This window comes from Tenrec ecaudatus, chromosome 6, assembly GCF_050624435.1.
Source record: "Tenrec ecaudatus isolate mTenEca1 chromosome 6, mTenEca1.hap1, whole genome shotgun sequence".
Classification (NCBI taxonomy): Eukaryota; Metazoa; Chordata; class Mammalia; order Afrosoricida; family Tenrecidae; genus Tenrec; species Tenrec ecaudatus.
This window is the reverse complement of record NC_134535.1, coordinates 132,011,318-132,034,739: the sequence shown is the minus strand read 5'-3', so window position 1 is coordinate 132,034,739 and position 23,422 is coordinate 132,011,318. Positions and strand designations below refer to the sequence as shown.

The 23,422-nt window shown below is 40.0% G+C and overlaps 1 protein-coding gene across 4 annotated transcripts in view; it reads left to right on the top strand.

Annotated features, from left to right (window-relative positions):
• Positions 1-17,345, top strand: part of KDM5A (lysine demethylase 5A) — a 107,522-nt gene extending 90,177 nt beyond the window's left edge. For 3 of the 4 annotated variants that reach the window (XM_075552224.1, XM_075552225.1, XM_075552223.1), the window contains 4 exons: positions 15-174; positions 1,238-1,458; positions 4,050-4,460; positions 11,505-17,345. In XM_075552224.1, coding sequence (XP_075408339.1) covers positions 15-174; positions 1,238-1,458; positions 4,050-4,460; positions 11,505-11,711 — 999 coding nt within the window. In that variant the 3' untranslated portion in view covers positions 11,712-17,345. Of the gene's footprint in view, positions 1-14; positions 175-1,237; positions 1,459-4,049; positions 4,461-10,953; positions 11,037-11,504 lie in introns of all 4 variants that reach the window. The other variant, XM_075552226.1, reaches the window with a different exon arrangement.
• Positions 17,346-23,422: the final 6,077 nt, after the last annotated feature.

The window sequence follows — 23,422 nt, the reverse complement described above, 5'->3', positions numbered from 1 at the left end:
AATTTCTTTTTTAGGACACAGCCAGTGTGAAATCCTCTAGTAGTCTGGAACCCAATCTTTTTTGTGATGAAGAGATTCCCATCAAGTCTGAGGAAGTGGTGACTCACATGTGGACAGCACCTTCATTCTGTGCTGAGCATGCTTATTCATCTGCTTCAAAGAGTTGTTCTCAAGGTACTGCTCTCGTTAAGCAATGTGAACTATGTATTAATCATGACTACAAATCTCTTCAAGGAGCCCTGGTGGCGTAGTGGTTACTCGTTGGGTAGGTAACTACAGGGTTAGCAGTTCAAAAACACCAGCTGCTCCGTAGGAGAAAGATGAAGCTTTCTAGTCCCCTAAAAAGTTAGAATCTCAGAACCCAGTAAGGGCCATATCTACTCCGTCCTGTAGGATCTAGGTGAGTCGGAACTGACTTGTTGACAGTGAATGAGATTAATTTTTTTGGAATTAAAAATATAGTTGCTAGTCATAAAATTACTAATGGAATCTGAAGATTCTGTTTTAGTTTGGAAAAGCTAGGCCATGGTTGCCTTTTCTATTGTGATAACCTGGAAGCTTACACAGAGATATCAGATTTTTATTAGAAAAGCATGGAAAACGTGAAATAGTTCAGAGTCTTATTTCTATAAAAATCTCCCATATGTAGTCATTTATTTGATCATTACCAATTGTTGAGTAATTTGATGGTTTTTAAGAATATTCATTCTGCTTTTACAAAGTTTGAATTGTTAGCAAGTTCTTCCTTCCTTGGTGGATAATTTCTCCATTATGTTCATTTTTTTCCCAATGAAAATAAATCACACTACTTCCTTTCAGTCACATCTCTGGGAGGTGGGGGATGTTTCTCATAATAAATTGTAAGATTCTATGGAACATTGCCTGATAACAGATAGCTAACAATTTCTGTATAAGAAGCATACATCTGTAAACTGAGAGGGGGCAAGAACCCATTAGGTACTCCACCAGGAGAAAGATCCAACAGTTCGCTTCTGTGATACTCAGTCTTGGAAACCCCATGTGGCCGCTGTACTCTGCCATGTGGGGGCAATATGAGTGGAAATGGACTTCATAGTAGTGGGTTTGGTTTTGTATTATCTGTCTCAATATTCTGAATATCATAAGCGCAGTATTTTGGTATACTTTAAAATGGAGAGAGCTTGAATTTAAGAGTTTCTGTCACATTCTCATCACCTTTAGCTGTAGAATGAAGAGCTTTTTTTTTGTTTCTGGAAAGGTTCCAGCACTCCAAGGAAACAACCTCGAAAGAGCCCTTTGGTGCCCCGGAGCCTGGAGCCTCCGGTGTTGGAGTTATCCCCGGGAGCGAAAGCCCAGCTGGAGGAACTTATGATGGTCGGAGATCTCCTTGAAGTATCTCTAGACGAGACTCAACACATATGGCGGATTCTGCAGGCTACGCACCCACCTTCTGAAGACCGATTCCTGCATATAATGGAGGTATGGCGTTACAGTTTATGGGGCCTTGATGGCACAATGCTTAAAGCATTTACCTGCCAACTGAAAGGTCTTTACAAACCTAAAGAGTAAGAACTCACCAGCTGCTCTGCAGGATAAAGCTGGGGCAGTCTGCTTCTGTACAGTTCACAGCCTTGGAAATCATAGGTGGCATTCCTTCTAGATCCTAGAGCAGGCATCCTCTAACTACGGCCCGCGGGCCACATGTGGCCCACTGAGGACATTTATCTGGCCTGCCGGGTGTTTTTGCCCTATTTGTTTTTTTACTTCAAAATAAGATATGTGCAGCGTGCATTGGAATTTGTTCATAGTTTTTTTTTTTTAAAAACTATAGTCTGGCCCTCCAATGGGTCTGAGGGACAGTGAACTGGCCCCCTGTTTAAAAAGTTGGGGGACCCCTGTCCTAGAGAGTCACTATGAGTCAGAATCTACTCAAAGCCATTGGGTTTAATGGTAAAAGAGATGGGGGAGTAGTAAGATAAGTAAGGAGGTGAAGGGTCAAAGAAGTAGACATTTGCCTGGACTGTAACTGTGCCATCTGTGTCCTAGTCCCCTTTCCATTCGCCTCCTTGTTCCCATGCATAGAATGGTACAGTGTCACTAACTGGGGTGCACTAACTTTGAACATACTGTAGGTTGGCTGGCTGTGTTTGGTGCAGAAATTAGATTGAGGATAGCTTAACTTGGTGTTTTCCCTTTGTACAAAGCATTATCTTCATATCCATGATCTCTTCTGATAAAGAAACAACATATTGAGAGAGTAAATGTCTTGTTCAATATGTGAACCCTGAAAGCTATTTGTGTTCAGTATTTAATTGGCTTGTGCTGATTCTTAGGTTTCTGTCAGAGTCTCAAGTCTCTAATTGGTGGAAAATTTAATTTTCAAATGCTTTTTTTAAAAGCATGTGAGTAATTATCTTAAGTAATAATCAAGTTCCCGAATGCTTTTAAGTATTTTTTCATTTTCTTACTTGACATAGTATTACCATGAAGGGTTTTAATATTACATTGCGTAGAATAGCAACAAAATTACAAAGTTGAAAAGAAAAGTGATGTTTTCATTTTATCACAGTTATTTTTCTAGTGTTACCATCTCTCTCGTTCTCTTCTGAAGCCCTCTGGGCTGTTTGATGAACACCATCGAAAGGGCGCTTTTGTCGCCCTTGAGAGTCAGACGCTCCAGAGTTTTGAGGACAAAGGGAAATGTGCCAGGGCGGTTCCTCGGTGTAACTTCCCTGCCTGTGCCCACCATGGTGGTCTTCCATTTCTGAAAACGTCTTCTGATCAACCCGCATGAGTGTCCAACCTCCTTCATGAAAACCGGTCACAGCTCGTCCTTTGGGGTCTTCCCCCCAAAACAGTGACTCTGAGGTGACCGCTCTTCCTTGAATTTATCGTCACAGTTTTCCTGATGGTCCTTAGAACACTTGTTTTGTCCAAAAACAGGTGTTTTATGTGAAGCAGCATTCCCATACATTTGTTGCAAAGTTTCAGTGATTTAGGAAGCTGCTGTGTTTTGTTAAAAATTTTGTAACAGTCCTGTCCCCAAATCACTTTTTAACCAAAGCACAAATCTCTCTCTCTCTTTTTTAAACATACCCCAGTGAGACTGAGAGTTCTTGTCTGCAACCACCACCGATCACAAAGACATGTTTAAGCAAATAGTGTTTGGGAAAGTATGCACGTGTGGACTGAAGCCCTAGTGACAATGCTTGTGACTTGCCCTCGTACAAAGAGTGCTTTCAAAATAATAATAAAAATAACAATAATAATAATGATAATAAACAAAATTCAGTCAAAACAGTAGCTATTGAGAGAAGGGATCTGATAAGGCAGTTAATCAAGGAAGAGAGGTCAGTGTACAAAGTTATGATGACTAGTCTTGTGGATGCCAAAGGGATGCTCTTGATAGGTTTTCTTAAATAATTTAGGGTGATTGTGGTGGTTTATTAGGAAGAAGGTCTTAGGTGAGAAAAAGGCCCGAAAAACTGCACTGAGGAACTAACTGTCCTCACAGCAGCGCACCTGCTTGTTCTTCAGGATAGTAAGGTAGAATTTTGTGGGGAACCTTGCCTCATCCACCAAGCAGACCTGTTCTTGTCCCTTGACACTTTTTTTTCGATCTCCGAACTCAAAGGACCTATATAGAGGAGCACATGTGTCCCTCGAGGATACCCAGCCTGCTCTTTTGGTGTGGTGTAAGTCCAATGGCACACAATGTTTGGGGAAGGGCGTTAGAGCTGGAAAACTGACACAGATGGGGAGGGTATGTTGAGAAACGATAGCTTCGTGTTTTCCTATCAATAAAAGCTTATGTGATTTTGTAGATGCAGTTTTTTTACTTACTCTGGTTTGCTAACACTAATTATCTTTCCTCCCCGTTGGTTCACATAAGCTTAAAAAATAAGACTTTTTTTTAAAGACAGAAACATTTTACCTTAGTTTTGTCCTTTTTTCCCTGCTGTGTGACTTATCTTCTTTAAGTATATTTTTGCCTTGTCGTACAGACTTTTAGAATGACACTTTTTTTAGTGTCTCCCTGTAAAAGTGTCTCTAATTATATATTTCTGAAGGATGACAGCTTGGAAGAGAAGCCATTCAAAATAAAAGGAAAAGACTCTTCAGAGAAGAAGCGGAGACGCAAACTAGAAAAGGCAGAACCGCTTTTTGGAGAAGGAAAGCAGAAGTCCAAGGAGCTAAAGAAAATGGATAAGCCTAAAAAGAAGAAACTAAAATTAAGTGCTGAGAAGTCAAAGGAACTAAACAAACTGGCCAAGAAACTAGCAAAAGAAGAAGAGAGAAAGAAAAAGAAGGAGAAGGCTGCTGCAGCTAAAGTAGAACTTGTGAAGGAGAACACGGAGAAGAAGAGAGAGAGAAAAGTACTGGATATCCCCTCCAAGTACGACTGGTCTGGAGCAGAAGAATCTGATGATGAGAATGCAGTGTGCGCAGCACAGAACTGCCAAAGGCCCTGCAAGGACAAGGTGAGTCCTGGCTGGTTAAAGTCACCCGTGAGTGCAGTCATGGAGAGATAGGTTTGATATGATGATAGTTTGTTTTAGACTCCTGGATTTGGACTTCCAGCAGAATCTGTAGTTTTTTGTCATTTTTTTTTAATGAAACTCTTATCAGTGGCTAAATAAAAGTATGTGTTTCAAAAAACCTAGAACTTAGTGAACATAGAGAGACAGAAGCAGAGAGAAGCTGTAGTGATAACCCTTCTCAAGCAGTACTTTTTATATGCCAAGGACCCACGTTTTAGAATAACTGTGTGTCTTCTTTATAGGGTGAATCAGAAAACTGAATTAACCTATTAGTCACAATAACTTGAAAAACTCTTGGGCCAAGAATCTTCAAACTATGGCAAATAATTGCATTGAGTTGTTTAAGGACCCAAAAGTAAGGGTAAATTCTTCCTTTTCAGTCCGCACCTTATACTCAGGTCCGTGTGCACGCTCTTAAATGGAATGTGATTTTTGGAAAACTCTTGGCTTAAAGCTGCTGGTGAGACTTAAAGGTCTGCCTAAATCCAAAGACTGATCCAGAGACTTTCTCCTGGGAAGCAAATTTTTAGTGTTGTTACAGCGCAGGAAATCCCACCTCTGCATTTAGCACTAAGTGAGGAAGGCTTTACAATTTCAGAAATTCTAGATAAAATATAACTTCAGATGACAAACACCTTTAACACAGTTCATTACTATCTTAAGTTTCTACACGAACTCTTCGAACTCAGTAGAAGTCATTGACACATAATTCAGAACTTTGAACATGTTTAAAAACCTTTTCTAATCCTCAGTTTTAGGTATTATAAAGTGATGTCTGTTGTTTTTAGACAATACTAACTATAACTTTCTGAGATAGATTTTTTTTGGAAATGCTGGTTCACATCTGTTATAGTTCTCATTAAGATTGTTAATGGATTTGTTGTTCATATTATGTTTATTACGTTCATTGTAACTCTTCATATTTAAAATTTTTATCACCCCACTTTGAAAATATGAATGGAGTAAATAACTACGTCACTATTTCTTACAGATTATACTTTTTTATTTATACATTTATTTATGCATTATTTATACTTATATATATATATACATTTTTAAAGTTTGAGGGTACCAAAGGTTGGCTCATCCAAGCTTATTTACAAATGATGAAGTTGAGACTCAGTGAAAATAAATGATGTGGCCAAAGTCATAGAGGTAATTAGTGGCAAAATAAAAAAACAGGGCCCTAATTTCCTACTCCCAAATTCTCTCCACTTGATATCCCCACCTCATCAACACTGACATGTAAGTACAAAAAACACATTCCAAAACAAAGTGAAACAGGTTTACACTTCTTAGGGGCTTTCTAGTTATTTTTAGAAAATAATTTTATAGTGAAAAAATATTCTATAGTTTCACCTTCCAAGGACAACCACCATACATATTTTATTGTGTTTTATATTTTGCATGTAGTTTGTTTTATAATTTGTTCACTGTTAAAGTGCACGTCATAAGCATTTTCCTATATTATACATACTTGTGTGTATTTTAGTGGGTACATTATACATATGGGATGCGTCTTCCATTTTGAATTTACTCACCTCTGGAGTTGTTTCTTAAAGAGGCTCATGGAAGGCTGGCTACCTGTCCCTTTGGAAGCAGACCTATTAGCAGGTCACAGTTGACAGCGCCATCTCCCTCTTTATCGCTCCTATAACTGGTTTCATGGTAGCCCATCAGCAAGAGAGGGATTTAAAAAAACTTTCCCATCATCTTTTTTACAGTGTTTATTTGTACCCACCATGGATCACTTACCTTCTTTTTCTTCTTTCCTCTTACCACGTCAATAATTGCTACCCTAAACTGCATCGTAAATAGAGTTCACTTCATTTATTACCCCACTGTCTCCTTGTGGCATATAAGTCAGATGTCTAGTGTTAATCTTTTTGATCTTTTCCCCATCTGCTACCAACCTATTCAATTCACACTTGCCCTTTTTACTTCATAAGCTTATGAGGCTAAAGTGAGATGATCTATATGAACGTATTTGTTAGGCAAAAAAGCAGTGTGAATGTTAAGCTTTGATCATTATTTTCCTCTGAGATCTGGGATTCACTCCTAACATTTAAAGCATTAAAAATAATTTTTTGGTTGTTTTTGAAAAGTAATCCTCTACATTTTGGGAGAGCAAATGAAGATTTAGCTAAGTATTCAGAGAAAATGCCTGTTTTAAAAAATAGAAGAGGGCTTCATGAAGTACACAAAGACATTATCTTTGAACCCCACTTACCTGTAAACATCTAGGCAATGCAGCAGTGTGTGTGCTAGCCTGTCAGTAGCTTACATCAAAAGAAGCAACTTGGTATGATTGTTCTATAAGCCCTACATGAAACCTCCCGTCCTCTAGTTATTCTGTTTGACTCAGAGCAACCCTGTAGGGCAACGTGGAACTGTCCCTTGCAGTTTCCAAGACCGTGATATTGGCGGAAGCAATGGCCACCTCTCTCCAGCAGAGTGGCTAGTGGGTTCCAGCTGCTGACCTTACTGTTAGCATGCCTGTTACTTTGCTGTGCCATCAAGGTGCCTTTGCAGTTCTGTAACGTTTAATTTCAAGCAAGTTATTCTAGATCAGAGTTAGAGTTTGCCTATTTATACATTATAATTATGAACGATATACATAATTATAACACATTATAAATAATTTTATAGCTTTTCAAGTCTGTTCTTTATACCAGTTTTACTGGCTAGAAAGCACATTTCTATGAAAGTTTTGTAATTTTTGCCACTTCCTCAGTTCATTGTATTTCTGTAAAGTTCAGATTAATGTATGTGTGACACCTGTCTTCAGAACACACATGCAGACAAGAATGCTTTTTTAGGAAACAGTTTATATTCTGTATCATTCAACAAAAATAACTTCTGTGATTCATTCTGTTCAGGAAAAAGTACCTTATAATTTTACTATCATTAGTATCATTTTACTAAGCCAGTAATTAATATGAAGTTGAGAAAAAGTCTTTTAAAAATAATTATTTCTCTTACATTATTTATCAAATTAATTTCCAGCTGAAATTGACTTTAAAAATGATGAAGAATTATTTCCAAAAGATTAGGTTTCAAATTCACAGTCTTTTTTTCTCTGAGCTTTGTCCTTTTCCTTCAGTCTTATTGGTACCAAGAGTAATGCAAGTTAACTTGAAAGCATATACTTTTGAATTAATATTTAAACAACATGTATATGTATTTTTCCATATCAAAGAAGTATATAATCATTTTACTTGAAAAAATGTTTTTTCTTCACTGTCTTACCACCATCCCCTCCTCTCTTTTCCCCCAGGGGCCTGTTTCCTACGACCTTTTCTGTCTTTTCCTTACTCGCTGCTATTGCTATGTGAATTTTGCCATGTTAAACAGAGCTTGAACAAGCTTAGGTGTTTGCTGTTTGTTGGCACGGAGGGGGTTCAGAGTCACACCAGTTGCTCTGCAGGAGAAAGATGAGGATGTCTGCTCTCACAAAGATTTCCTGTCTCAGAATCTGAGTGGGTGTAAGGCTCACGCAAAGTGTGTGGGGCAGTGATCTAGAGTAACCAGATGACCCAATTTGTCTGGGACTTTTACTGTTTTTAGCAATGATATTCCATCTTTTTAAAAAAATTTAAATTTACTATTCCATCTTGAGAAACAGTCCAGTCCTGGGCAAACAAGGAAGGGACTTAGTTACCTGATGTGTTCAGGACACCCAAAAAAATTCAAGGATTCTGAACATCAGTTTATTGTTTCATTAAAGGAGTTGTTTTCACCTTTCAGATCTGAGTTTTGCGAGGAGCCCTGGTGTATAAGCGAATGAATGCCAGACTAACAAAAAGCTTAGTGGAGAGCTGTTAGGAAGCATCACTGAACCATCACTTCTAGGAAGTGAAAACAGTAACCTGCCAAATATTTCTCCTCAAGTCTGCTTGAGACCAAATCCTGAAGCATCAAGCATAGTATATTTTTCACTTAAAAATGTATTTTAACTGCTTGCTCTGCTCTCCTTTCCCTCTTGGATGTTCTTTCCCTGGTTTAATAGAGCCTTTCTCAACTTCAAATATATATATATATAGATATAGATATATAGATATATATATATATATAGATATCCCAAATTTGAACCCAGAAACTGATGAATAAATACTTTAAGATCTCTTATGAGTTAATATTTGAACAGCTCAAAGCTGTGAAGTGTTTAAATGCCTAATTTTGTTATTCACTAAGCACATCTCCCAGCAAGAATGTAAAGGGGAATGAGTTTTAGAACTTAACATGCAACTTCTGTGTTCTTGGGTTTTCAAGCCACCGTTGTAGAATCTGTTGCTCCTACATCAGAATCTGCGGTATCAATTGACATTCCATGCTGTAATCTCCTTCATTGTCCTGTAGGCCCATTCAAGCAAAAGTAGAAATCAAATGTGATTGTTAGTGAATGAACTTGATGAAAAGAAATTGGTAACAGATGGTTTTTTTCCTCCCAGAATATCAGTAAATTGTTATTTAACGTGTAGAGCAAGGTAGCTAAAATCTATGTACCTGTGACTATCTTAAGGGCAGCCACCAACTCTTGTAATGAGAGCTCATTAACTTTATAGCAAGGCACTTCTAACCGAAATCCCCAAAGAGAAAATGCTACCGTGCATTTCCCTACCTGAAAGAGGATAACAGAACTGTTGGGAAACTGGAAGCCAGTTAAGTATAGCGCAGACATAGGACTTTTAAAAGACTGAACTATTTTCCTGGCAGCAAATGCTGCTACATTGGTTTCTTGTCCTAGGGATTAGCCTAAATGGGGATTGGCGTGAATTTTGACTGTTGGTAAGATAAAGGTATCTGTTGGTGTAGGGCAGGGCTTGAGATCAGGTCACTCTGGTTTGACTTGCCTTTCTACCCCCAGACATGCTGAAAGGGTGCCAAACTGGAAGGAGTATCAAACTGGCTCAAAGCCCAGGTTTAGAGAGGTGCCATCATTAACAACCCAGACACACACAGTTCATCTTCCCACTGAGAAATACTGTTACTTTACCAGCTTTAGGACCACTCCCTGCTGTCCATTTGATGCTGTTGTTGCAGCCCTGGAGTTTATTCTGACTCACAGCGACCCCAAAGGGTCTGGTTAGCCCTTTGTTAATCTTTACCTGCTTGCAGTGCCTTTAGTTTCACTTTGTAGCACAGAGTCACTATCTTCCTCCACTAGTACTGCTGGAGTGTGCCACAACAGCTCACATTCTGATCAATACTAGACATGATGCAAAGGTTGACATTCTCTAGGAAGGAATTAAGTTGCCCTGAATTTAAAAGAAGCAGTATTGCAAAGAGCTAGTAGAATATATATGTTTAGAATATATATGCAAATTACCTGTGAGCTGGTTAAAAATTAAGACTCAAGACTTTCTCTCCACTTCCAGTCCCCACTCTCACATATTCTGCGTCAGTGAGTTTGGGATGGGCTCCAGCAAAGTTTTTTTTTTTGCAAACCTAACAAGTGTTCATGTTGCAGATGGCCACACGTTTTTGAGAAGTAGTACTCCAGGCACCCATGCCGAGATGCAGAATGTTTAAAAAGTGCTTTCAGATTCCAGACACTGAACTCTTGGTGCTCTGGCATATATTATTTCACTTGATCCTATCAATAGCCTTGCAAATTAGATGTTATTTCCATTTCACAGATCAGGAAGTTAAGCCTTAAGGAGGTCAAATGACTTCAAATTAGCGTATTTACTCATGTATAAGCTGAGTTTTTCAGCACATTTTAATAGTTTTTGTGACAGAATTATGTGCCTCAGCTGATACTCAGGTTGGCTTATACTCAAGTATATATGGTGAATGTTCAAGACAGAGCAACACCAGAACTTAGGACTTCTGAATGAGTTCATTAATCTTTATCCTACACCAAGCTTTTAAAATCTAGATCAAGGTAATAGAGAAGCAGAAAGGTTACTTTGACAATTGATTTCTCCCACTTTTTTTTGGTTACAGTCCTAAAACTACTAACATGACTTTGAACCAGCCCAAACTTCCCTCCTCTGTCCTTTCTCATACCTATACTAAGTTGCTGCTTTGACCTCTTCATACTCCTTACCTTGTTCTGATCTTTAGTGCATTGTTTTACGTAGTTTCCTTTGTGACACTTGCCAGCCTTTGCATCAGGGAGGAGAGCAGTTCTTTGAATCTTCACATGAGCCATAAAAAACAACCAAGTCATCTTTCAGTTGTAAAAATCAAAAGTCACGAATTGTTACCTCTGGATCCAAAGTTAACATCACCAAGTACAGTCCTTTTCCAGTGTCTAAGCACTTTCTAGTCTAAGAAAGGTCACGTTTACCTGACATTTGCCACCGACCAGACAGTTTTCCAGACTTTAGTTTTAAACACCAGAGTGATCAATTGACCTGTGTGTTTGACTTGTTATAATTGGTTAATTTGTAAGATTTGACCTCTGATATTTGCTAACTTTTTATAGGGAGTTGTATTTGTAACGGAAGAAGAGAAGAATAAAAAATATTAGTTTAAAAAGTGGCCTATGTGACTGCTTTTCTAAAAAAGGTATTTAATGCTCTTAGTATTTTGGCTTATCTCTTTGAAATAAAGCTAATATACAGGATTGCCTTCACATTGTACTCTTTCTTTCTTGATTGTTTATTGTCTTAGAGCGTAGAAATTGTTAATATTAGCTAAAACTACTTGGCTGCTCTATTAGAAGTTACTTTTTTGTCAAGTTTTCCTCAAACATGTTTCTGCCTCACAAGGAGCCCCAGGTATTCATGAGGAAATGGCGTACCTAAGAGGCCTAATTTTGTGGACACACTATGGTAAAATAAAATTTGGGGGTATTAATTCCCCAGCTTCTTTCTTTAAGAAATAACCCCCATAAGAAGTCATTGTCTTTCTCTCTGAACATGCCAGTTGTTTGCTATCATTTAAGGCAAAAAAAAAAAAAAAGCTTTTGATTTGCTTTTATTATAGGCGTAATGTTTATGTGACCTAAACATTCCCCAATCTTGTCTCCTACAGGTAGACTGGGTACAATGTGATGGTGGCTGTGATGAGTGGTTTCATCAAGTTTGTGTGGGTGTGTCTCCGGAGATGGCGGAAAATGAAGACTACATCTGTATAAACTGTGAAAAGAAACAGGGGCCAGAGAGCCCAGGTCAAGCCCCCCCTTCTTCCTTCATAATGAGTTACAAACTACCAATGGAGGATCTTAAGGAGAATAGTTAGCATATGCTTGGTTTGGGACATGAGGAAAAATGGACCACATTGAAACCTTAGACACCAGGAGCGGTTTAGATCCACTCAGAATGCTGCTTCCAAAGACAAACGGCCTTCAGAGAGCATCCTCTTAGTGCTGGCTCCTCGGTGCATGGACTGCACGAGCGGCATCTCTCTCAACACTACTCTGCAGGGGATGTCTTCTTTGGTACTGCAGCCAGTATTTCAATTCAGATGCTCCTCTGAATATAGTTTGCTGCCTTCAAGTCAAGCGCGTGATTGGGCTCTAGGGTACTGGTTAGCTTTAGGATACGAAAGCAGATGAGAACAGGATGTGTACGGTGTGGCACGTGGCCAGTTGACAGTAGCTAGAGGCTTGCAACCTAGGGTCAGCCTAGGCACGTGTTGTGCTGATTGCTTGGATCTCCTTAGTTGAGGTCGTTGGAGAGGAGTCCGGGTACTTTGTTTCCATGATTACTAGGCATCTAATGTCTTATGTTACAATTAGGAGCAACAAGACTGGAGTTAATCTTGTTAGAAATGCTGAGATAATAGCGCAGTCAGTAGACCTCAGCTACTTGTGCTTGTGTGTACCAAGAAGAAAACTCCAAATGAGAATCTCTATCTTCCTAAGGAGAAGAAGCTGTGAACTACGTTAGCAAAAATCTGAATAAATTGGATTTGGGGAAGAAGAGCTTTTATTTCAAAACAAGGAGCCATTTTTGGCATTGAGCAGTCTGCTATCTTGGGGTCTACAGTTAGGAGAAGAGCAGCTACCTGGATTCAGGCTTCTGCAAGGGACAAGGACAAGTCAGAATGTTTCATTGAGCCACAGCAAAGCATGCTTTTCAGGGAAACCGTCATCCGCAAGCATCCACACAGCACCGGCTTCAGGCGTAACTATGAGCAAGACCAGCAAAGAACAGCCCTGACCCCAATGACTGCTGTCCCCAACACTGGCAATGTCTGAGTGTAGCCCATGAGCCACACTGGGCTGTGGAGCCATCCATGGCTTCAGCCGAGGAGGTGGGGTTGGAGGCCCCCGGGAGAAGAGGTTTTAGTAAATCCATTTAAAAAAAAAGGACTTGTTTTTACTTTTTTCTACATGTCTCCAACTACTGACTGTTCTATAAATAGATTATTTTTCCTTTTTTAATATACATATATGAATATATAAATATATATATTTACTGTTACCAGCAGCATAAGACAAGAGTCGCAACAGCAGTTTGGGGCTTTTCTTTTTTGCTTTTGAGTAAAGACATCCCATTCCTTCCTTGTAGCACAAGGAGTTAGCGCTCCCGTTTCCATTCTAGCTTGCTTTTGTTCAACCAGATAACCGTATTTCCTTTATGTGTTGGGAGCTGCCCCTGTTTGTCAGGAGACTTGGTATTCCTCCAGTCCCTGCTGACTGTCTTATTCTGTCCGCGTGTTTTTATGTGAACGTTTGGAACTATGGTGCTGTGTCTTCTTCCCTCGCATTGTGTGTTCTGTTCTCGTTAAGGTATTAGGTGAGCTGTATGTAAACTCTTGATTAGAATAGCTTCTTGTTCAGTTTATCTTCTGACATTTTAAAATTTAAGTATCATTTAACTGAATCTGTGAGGTTTTCAGTTTTATTTAAAAGCTACAAAGATCCTTTAAAAATGCTTTTTTTAAGGACAAAAACAAATCCTGAAAATAGTGTTTTGTCTTCAGTATCTGTGTCCCATGATTTTGGTCTACAAATTTAAGGTTTTACTGAAATTGATCAGTTTTCCATTTCAGGGTGGGTGGCAGGGGGAGCTAGAGAACAATTTCTGGTCCTCTCTTCCCTTCTGGTCCTAACTGTTTTTCAAAGCAATGTCTTCTAGTCACTAGAAGTGAAATGTACTGTACAGTTACAGATTGAATGGGTATGAGATTTAACTCAAAAGCATTTTACTACAAGAGCAAAAGCTTTTCTACGAAAGCCCATTTCTGTAAACGCTTTTTCTGTACAGCTCACACAACCTGGTTTGTAGTAGTACTTTCAGATACTGTGTGACATTTTGACTTCAGCGGTTCATAAAGTATTGGTATGCATGTGTCTTGAGTTCTCATCTCAGTGCATGATTTATGATTTCGATCGAGATTACAAGGTAACTAACCAACTTCATGTTTTCAGTTTGCCAAGCTATATAAAATATTTAACCATCTAATCTGATGTTACAGAAGAAAGCACCATCTTTTTGTGCCTTTTGGTCTCTGTAAAAGTCTTCAAGTACTTGTGGGGCCACCTGAGATACATCTAAATTTTTGCCTTTTTTAGTTCTCCATTAACTATTAGACCATTGTGAGGATAGTGAGTAACATAGTTACTTCTCAGAGTCTTGGATGGATGGGGGACTGGCTCTCTGGGAATAATTTATGTCCCTCATATGCTAGATACATTCTCTTTTTGGAGATCTGACAAACAGTGAGGCCTCTCCAACCATAAATAGCTTATTGTTGAGTTTATCTTCTGACATTTTAAAATTTAAGTATCATTTTACTGATACTGTGTGGTTTTCAGTTTTATTTAAAAGCCATGAAGATCTGGTTTTGGACTACAAATTTAGAACAAAGCTGAGAAGGACAAATAATTTTTAAAATTAACATGTAATTTTGGCATTAATGAAATAAGATTTTGATCTACTTAAATAAATGCTGGTGTACTCTATAAAGCATTATTCTCAGCCAGGAAATCGGCATTTATAACATTAATCTTCAGGATTATAACATTTTGTGTGAAACCTTGATTTAAAATGGTTTTCCCAAGCATCCCCTCAAAAATGGCAGTTTTTTAGTTATTAGTCTTTTAATGTATGCATTCTATCTTTTTCAGAGTTAATGTCCACTGCCTTCATTATAAGCTGTTTTGTTAAAGGTTATAGGAAAGGGGATGGGGAAGGCAGGACTTTGATATTCTCAAAGGATAGGTCCTCAGCACTGGGCAACCCCCCCCCCCCCCGCCCCAATTTATTAGCCCAGTTCTAGCATTGGGAGTTCGCTTTCTTGGGCGTGGTAGTCATTCCTCCCGCTGTGGTGTTTATCCTTTGTTTCACTCCGTGTGGCAAAGCTGTGTGGAGGTGGAGGTGCTGGGCAGCCGGCTAGGCTCCGTCCCTTGCTAATGCATATCCGCTGTGCTTGCGTGGTTCAGGTTTGTGCCTCAGGAGAACGACAAATCCCTGCATGTCATGATGGAAACCCGCTGATGAGGAACCTGCTGAATGCTGCAGGGGCTGTGTGATGAGCATGGCGGCCTCTGCTGCTGTTCTCTGATTTTGTCTTTAATGAGTCTCCAAAAAATACCAGATCCTATGGTTTTCTCAACCTTTTTAGGCTCCATGTGCAATTCTTTACATGTGGAGAAATTCCCCACTTTGTCAATAATTTATAGTTTGTCAGCCAGTACTTAAATCGAGAATGCCCCCTTTTCAAAGGGTAGGGTTACACATCTTTCAAAGGGAAAATGACAATTTGGAGTAGGACTCGAAAATTGTGAACTGTGGAAAATTTAAGTCCCATATATATATATATATATATATATATATATATATATGTATATATATATATATATAAAACCAGGTTTAATAAAGTTTCACATGTGAATTAGCTTCATATGTGTGTAGAAAGTCATTTTTGCCCAAGGTTCTTAAATGTAAATTTAGAGAAGCCAACAATTTGGCTTCTGTCTTTTCCATTCTGTGCCCCTTCCTTTTTATTTTTAAATAAAAAATACACTATTATTTCTTTGGATATACATGGTACCACGTGGTATTTGCAAGATGAGAGGCTAGCACTGGATGCTACTAGTCTGGAAATGCGATTTGTTTGCTGTTGGCCTAGATCAGTGGTTCTCAACCTGTGGGTCGCGACCCCTTTGTGGGTAGAACAACCCTTTCACAGTGGTTGCCCAATTCATAATAGTAGCAAAAAAACTGATGAAGTAGCAATGACAATAATGTTATGTTTGGGGTCACCACCAAATGAGGAACTGCATGAAAGGGTCGCGGCACGAGGAAGGTTGAGAATCGCTGGCCTAGATCATATCCAGTCACCACTGTGCAACCTAGCCGCACTGGGAAGATGATGGTGGGTTTCTAGAGCTGTGTCAACATGTCTGCTCCTTTATAGTACTCCCAGGTGTCGTAAACCTCAGAGCCCCCATTGATTATATATTGACTTGTTAGTGGGACATTGACATATAACATGGTGGTGCCTTCTGAAAAGTATCACTGGATTTCTTGGTAATGGTCTTTTTCTTTAAATCACTTTATTGGGGGCTCATACAGCTAACTCATCACAGTCCATACATACATCCACTGTGTCAACCACATTTATACATTTGTTGCCATCATCATTCTCAAAACATTTTCTACTTGAACCCTTGGTATCAGCTCCTCATTTTTTCCCCACCCTCACAAACCCTTGATAATATATAAATGGTGTGTGTTTTCCCATGTCTTAGACGGACCGACTTTTTCACCCACTTTTCTGTTGTCTGCCCCCTAGGGAGTGGGGTGTATGTATATCCTTGTGATCGGCTCCCCTTTTCCCCCCACCTCACTCTTTCCCTCCTGCTATTGCTGCTCTTCATTATTGGTACTGAGGAGTTTATCTGTCCTGGATTCCTTGTGTTTTCAGCCCTTGTCTACCTGGGTGCATGCTCTGGCCTAGCTGGATTTGTAAGGCAGAATTGGGATCATGATGGTGGGGAGGAAGCATTAAGTAGAGGAAAGTTGCATGTTTCATCGGTGTTAAAATGCACTCTGACTGGCTCATCTCCCTGTGACGCTTCTGTAAGGGGATGCCCAGTTGCCTACAGATGGGCTTTGGGTCTCCACTCCGGACTCCCCCTCACTCACAATGATAGGATTATTTTGTTCTTTGATGCCTGATACCTGATCCTATTGACACCTCGTGATCACACAGGCTGGTGTAGTTTCTAGTTTTTTTAAACATGCTTTGCATTTGTTTTCTGAAACAATTTTAGATATGATTAATTGTGTTACATCCAAATTGGTTTTTTTTTCCATTGTGTTCTCAGGTCCCAATCCTCCACCTTGGTTCCCACCCCGCTCCTCCTTATCATTTACCTCAGTGGCAACTTGCTACATATTAAAAATCCTGATAGAAATTAGCAAGTATAAGCCACTTCTAAACTTGTGCCAAAGCAGTTTCTAGTACTTCACTTTTCCTCTATAAAGAAATGAGCTCAAATAATTCGATCCGTGGTGTGACTAGTCCATTTTTAACCGAGAATAGTCTTTTTTTTAAATGCAGTAAAAGAAGTGATTCCTGAGTATTTCACTTATCATGGAGTCAATTTTCAGCAAGAACCCACCTTTTACTACCTTTGATTCTTGAGAAATTTGCCCCTTTTCAGTGAACTAGTAATAGAGAAAATGAAGAGAACTATTTTCCGTTTTCCATTGGCACCTAACCCACAACTAGTTCAAACACCAAGTGGCTTCAGAGATGTAAATAACACTTATTTTTAATTGCCAAGGTTTATTAGCTCATGCAAGTATGAAGAACAGATCGCTGATGAAAACAAGGTCCTGCTTGTAGTGAAGTTACCCTCAAGTGCGCGCGCGCGCGCGTGTGTGTGTGTGTGTGTGTGTGTGTGAGAGAGAGAGAGGGAGGAGAGTTAGGGGTGGGAGGAGGGAGGAAGAATTCTGTTTCTCGATTTAGAAGCAACTGTTTTCTTTCCGCAAAAGGACACCTGAAATAACATAAGACACATGATCTTAAAAAAAAGATCACATAGGTTTCTCTAATGTAGATCACGTGTCTTATTTTTACACAAATGCACACTTTACTGTGTGTGTATGTTTACAAACCATGTAACTCCCTACATGAGTTTCCTGTCTATGCTGTTTGTTATATGTGTGGCCATGCTTGTTATATTGAAGAAATAGTTTCTGAAGGTCATGACAGCATTGTTGATGCCAGTAAATTTGAAGAGCTAGAATCTGTTTATGGGAAGCCTTAAGCAAATAGAAAATAATACAAGAGGATATAATTATTTGTTATGTGAGCAAAGTTTTTATAATTTGACCTCCCTGTAGAGTAAATGTTGGGGCTCCGAAGTGTATTTATATTCTACTTGGTAGGAGAAAGTTGATTTAATTATTTCACATAGTGATGAACTGTAACTGTAAATTCCTTAAATTTTGCAACTAGGAAAACGTTTTTCTCTAATCTTTTGGAGCGAGGTTGTATTGTTAATGAGGAAAAAAGGCACTATAGGAAGACTTCGAAGTGATTTAATAGTTCAAGCTAGTGAGTCTTGTATTCAGAGATTCCAGGAGCATGGATGAACTCAAAATTCCCTGTATTTCAAAGTAAAAACCAAACAAAAATTTCAGAGAACATTGGGTTCAGTAATCTGTGTAATAATCTGGGGTTTCACTCATAATTGTGTGATCTTAGGTTGCTGAACTTTCCTGGGCCTCTGTTTCCTATCATCCGATGGGTCTTCAAAAGTTCATGGAGAAAATGAAACTAAGGATTAAACATCATTTCTCAACAGAACCTCCAAGTGTAAGAGACTTTGTAAGTGATACCGGCCATTTAGCCCATTCTTAAAAGAACTGAAGAGTTCTATACATTTATCCATATTGGTCCACTCTTTGACATACTGAACTGAAGGAAAGTAGGTGTCCTGGAGAGAGAGTCTAAGAACCAAAAGGATAGCAGAAGGAGCCAAATCAGGATTGTAAGGAAGATGCCTGAAGATTTCCCATGGGAATTCACACAAAAGACCCTTGTTTGATTAGAGAAATGGTTGGATGCATTGTCATGGGGAGGACCCTGCGTGAACCATTGCTGGACACTACTAACATTTTCAAAAAGATTTCTCTAACTTTCTCATAATTAGATACAATTTTTTTCTTGGCCCACCAGAAAATCACAACAAAAATAACATGAGCATCCCAAAGTGTTGCCATGACCCTTGCACTTAACCAGTCTAGTTTTGCTCTAACTGGACCACTTCTACCTCTTGCTGGATCGATCTCTCTGTCTTCTGGATTATACTGGTAAAGCTTTGTTTCATCTCCTGTTAAGAATTTGTCCAAGAATTTCTGCAGGATCTTGGATCTGCAGTTGATCTGGGTGCAACCATTGGGCACCTGTCAAAGTTGGTTCAACTTTTAAGTTTTCTGTCAGAGATATGTAAGCTGAACCAATTAAGATGTCTGTTGGAGTTGGCTATTCATTGTCAGCTCTCGTGGGGCACAAAGATTGATTTTTTTTTTCCCCCTCAAAAGTTAATGTGCATGGTCTGCTCTGGGTTTCACCCGCAACATCCTATCTCCTTAAAAGAATTTACCCACTTATAAACTGCTGATTTCTTTGGCACATTGTAACCATAAACTTAGAGTAAAGCATCGGTGATTGTATCACTTTTCCTTCCAAGCAAAACCATACACCTGATGGTTCTTGGACTAGAGCAGAATTCCTGTTGCTGTTAGAGGCGCCCTTCAAACTGATGCCCATTCCTTCCCAGTCCATCAAACTAGACAGTTACCCTAAGTTCCCCCTGCCATCCAGTCTATTTCTGACTCATGGGGCCCTATGGGACAGACTAGAACTGCTTAGGAGTTGTGAGATTGTACATCTTTCTGAGAGCGTGTAGAGATAGCTTCATTGTTTCCCTTAGAATGGCTAGTGGTTTCTAACCGTGGACTTTGTGGTTAGCGGCACAGTGCTCCTTACAATAAGAACACTGAATTGGGTGAAGGCTTACAGAGTCACTTTTTGCCCCATTTGTTGCATTCCCCTTGATGTAACATTGCTTATCCCACATACTGTCTTTTCCTGTTTCCATTCCTTCTTTCCCAACCCTTCTGAACTCTGTACTTGGGTAAATGCTGCCCTTTTGATCTCAAATGACTGCTAGGTTTGTGTACTCCTTAGTGTTACTGCTCACCTTGTGTGCCGCTCTATTGTTTGGCGGAAAGTTGATCCGTGGGTAAGTTCAGTTCCAGACCTGATAACACGTTTCCCATGAACTTTTGAAGATCCCTCATGTGGGTTCATGTGGATACCAAGAATAAGTAGTTTTCTTTGAAAGTAATGTGACTTTTCAGGACTTAGTAAAATGTTAGAAAATTTAGAGAGGATGGAGATCGAGGTCATAATAGTGGATCTTCATTTGATGCTAAGGGGAAAAAAATCTACTCACTATCCCTGAGGAAGTACACAGCCTACGTCAGATAGCTTCAGAAAATAGAAGAGCTAGTTAATTCTTTTCCTTACTGTAGCTTACTCAGTGCCTTTTCTCTCTGGGCTGAGATTGGCCGTCTGTAATCCTGGGTAAACACTCCCAAGTATGTCCCAAGACATCTGCGTTTCATCATTCTATTCAGTGCGGGAACTGACCTGCTATGCACAGCTGGTCCTAATGAACCACATTTGTTTTCTCTGCAGTGAAACCTGGGGCGCCTTCTCCACACTAGGCGGCACTGCAGAAACTAGAAGGCACCACAGTTCTAGCAGTGTTAGCCCTTTTCCTGGCCTACCCTGACCATCTTCTCTACCTGAGGCTGAGATTTGTGGGGACACAAAACCACTGAGCACCATTACTTATTTGGTACCCAGAATCATCATAAAACATTTAGTCTTGGTCCCTGCTCAGTGCTTCTCTTTCAATTGTCATAGAAACATCTTTATCCCAGAGCTCCACCTGGAATGGTTTAATTCACTTTGCTTCTCAGAATCTAATTCATTCTTGCCATCCCCAAAAGAAGCCCTCCGTCCCTGGGCCTCCTGTCCTACGAGTGTTCTGCTTTCCCCTCGCTGTCCTCCCCTGCCAGTTCTTTGTACTGCCGAGGCCCTCATCTCTATTCCTGTGCTCTCGACTTTCTCGAGAGCAGTTCCGTTGGAACTTGCCTGACCCTCCCACCCGCAGCCACCTGGGGGCTGTTGCACGGGAAGGACGCTCATTCTCTCATTTCGACCAGGCTGGGTGTGATGGAGGGCTACTGCCTTGGTGGGCCTGTGTTCTCATTGCCACTGTCCGTGCCATTTTGCTTCTCTACTTGGAGGTGAGGCCTCTCTTCATTTGTACCATCTTGTTGTCAGGCCTTTGAGAGAGACACTCTGTCCCCAGCCCTGCCACCGTTTGGACAATTTTAAAAAGTTTAAAAAGTTTCTGGACATTAAGTAATCATTTCCAACCGGCTTAATAACCCAGTTCCAAGGTCACTCATAAGGGTCTCAAAAACATCTCTAAAATGTTAAATTCTAGGAGCATACTCATAACTAATATGCTTTTAATGCCCTATCTTGATCTTTCCTCTTGACATGCAACATTTTGAATTCAAGAAACCTCCAGTTCCTTAAGCCATGCTTTGTTCTAGGCTGTCAGTTCAACCTGAATTCATTTCTTTTATCCCTGGTGTAACAGACTCCAGGGTCTGTCATTTTAATCATGCATGGTCTGTGTTTCAATATCCTGCCCCTGCAGAACATTGGCCCTGGAAAGGTTTAGGCATCTGACTTCTTTTCTCTCATGGGCTACTGAGTACACAGCATCGATTGAGCACTAAAAACAGACTCAGGCAGACTCTCAAAGCAATTTTGCAGCCCCAGTGGTTCATCAGCAACCTCTTCCATCTTTAAAGGTTCTAGACTTCACCTGTTGTCACATCCTGCCACATGCATCCCTCATCGGGGGTCTGGCTTCCTATTAGCAAGGAAATTAAAGAGTTCCATGCTTTCTCTGTAGTCATCGCTACTGCTGGCTTCTAAGCTTATCCTTAGCTCCTCTAGCAAAGGCCATGCATGTGTCATGAGTGAGTTCCATTTGGCACCTCTCTTCAAAAACTCTGGATTCCCCATTTAGCATCTAAGCATGTTTGAGTCTCGTATTAATATTCTCCTTTGAACTTCTCTCTACTTCAAGTCACTTCTCAGGCGGTTGTGACCTAGATTCCACTTCTAACGCCAGTTAAACGACGCCAAGTGGACACCAGGTTTTATCTTACGTGACCTAGCTTCAGCATTTGATACCAGTTCACCTTCTTAAAATACCTCTGTGGGCTTCCAGGCCACTATTTTGCCTCCCAATTTTTCTCTCTCTAGCAGTACTGTGTCAAGTTCCTTTTCTGTTTATCTCCTTAAAATGGCACTATCAGGAGCTCTTCTCTCCGCGGATGCCCACCTGCACTCCCGGTGACCACTGTTCCTCAGAGGATTTCCCAGTCAGCACCACCTGCCTATGCTGTCGGCGCTCTCACGTCCACTGCCAATACACATTTCCACCTGGAGTTACTTTCATTATGCAAAACTAGTCAAATTAGGTCTTTTCTATCTCCAAGTCTGTTTCTGTTAATGTATTCATGTATCTAAGACGCTAGGTACTTAAGCCAAAACGCAAGTGACCCATGTTATATTACTCTGCCCATGCACTTCCTGTATGCTATTAATTGGTAACCAAATCCTATAGATTCACTCTTTGAGATTTTTAACCCCCTCTTGTTTTTAGTAAGTTGATTAGTTCAAGCTTGTGTTACTTTTTATCTGGATTCTTTTAAAATTTTATAAATCATCTTATTGGGAGCTCTTACAGAACATTCCGTAGTTCAATCACATCAAACGGTAGTGTCCAATTGATGCCACAGTCCATTTCAAAACATTTTTAAATTGATTTCTGAAGTCACCGTTAGTCTCTAGTTTGCCTTTGAGATCACGACCAGAGTACATTACCTAAAGAGCCAGTCGGTGCTCCTATGGAGCACATGCTCCTCGGCACAGTAACCTTCCATTCCTCTCTCATGTGCCTGGCTCCTTGGTTCCCTCTTGAGATATCTATCTCACGACAGACGGTTTGACTCCCTGGTAAGATGTCACGATGCGTGATACATTAGTCGTTCCATGAGTGCCGAAACCCTGCGCGCGCTCTCCACACCCAACAACTAGAACAGTCTCCTGCTCATAGTGGACATTCAGTAACTTGACTGAATGCTGGTGCATGCCTTGGTTCTACTAAATAATACTGTGCTTTCAATGAAAGTGCACAGCAAATTAGGTTCTCATTTAATGCCACACATTGGTCATATTTTTCACAATGAGTTAACATTAATGTCCCTCTGGATGTGTTACTTACAGTAATTGTGTTTGTCCCCTTTTCATCTTGGCTTTAGAGTAATTGTTGACCATTTGGTATAGTTTTATAAAGGTGCCCAGTACTCAGCATAATATTTTATGAACCATTCTTTTATTTAGCTAAAAATTGTTCCAGGTTTTCAGCGTATCTCAAGGTGGTAGTTTCTCAGTAAGTCTCTGGCCTCAACTGGTCCAATCAGTCTGGAATTGTAAAGACTTGAATGAATTTTGTTTCAAAACTTTCCTCCCTTCTCCCACAGGCCACCCTCGTAGTTAGGATCAGAATGCTCGGTCGTGGTAGCTGGGGGCTGTCTACTTCTGGTCCCAGGGTACACGATGCTGCAGTTGGTGTAAATTGTTAGTCCCCAGGGACAAGTTTCTTCATTGAATTTTTGGTTCCTTTTCCTTTTGCTCCAGATGAGTAGAGACCAATAGCTGTGTCTTAAGTCGCTGCTCTCAATCTTAACATTCTACTTGCCACTCACCAGACTAGGATGTGGAGTACAAACTGTGGATTATAGTATGCGTTTGATCAGGTTTTCTCATGAGACTGATCCTAAGGCTTCAAACCTCCAAAACCAGTCCTGCAAGGTATTTGGTTA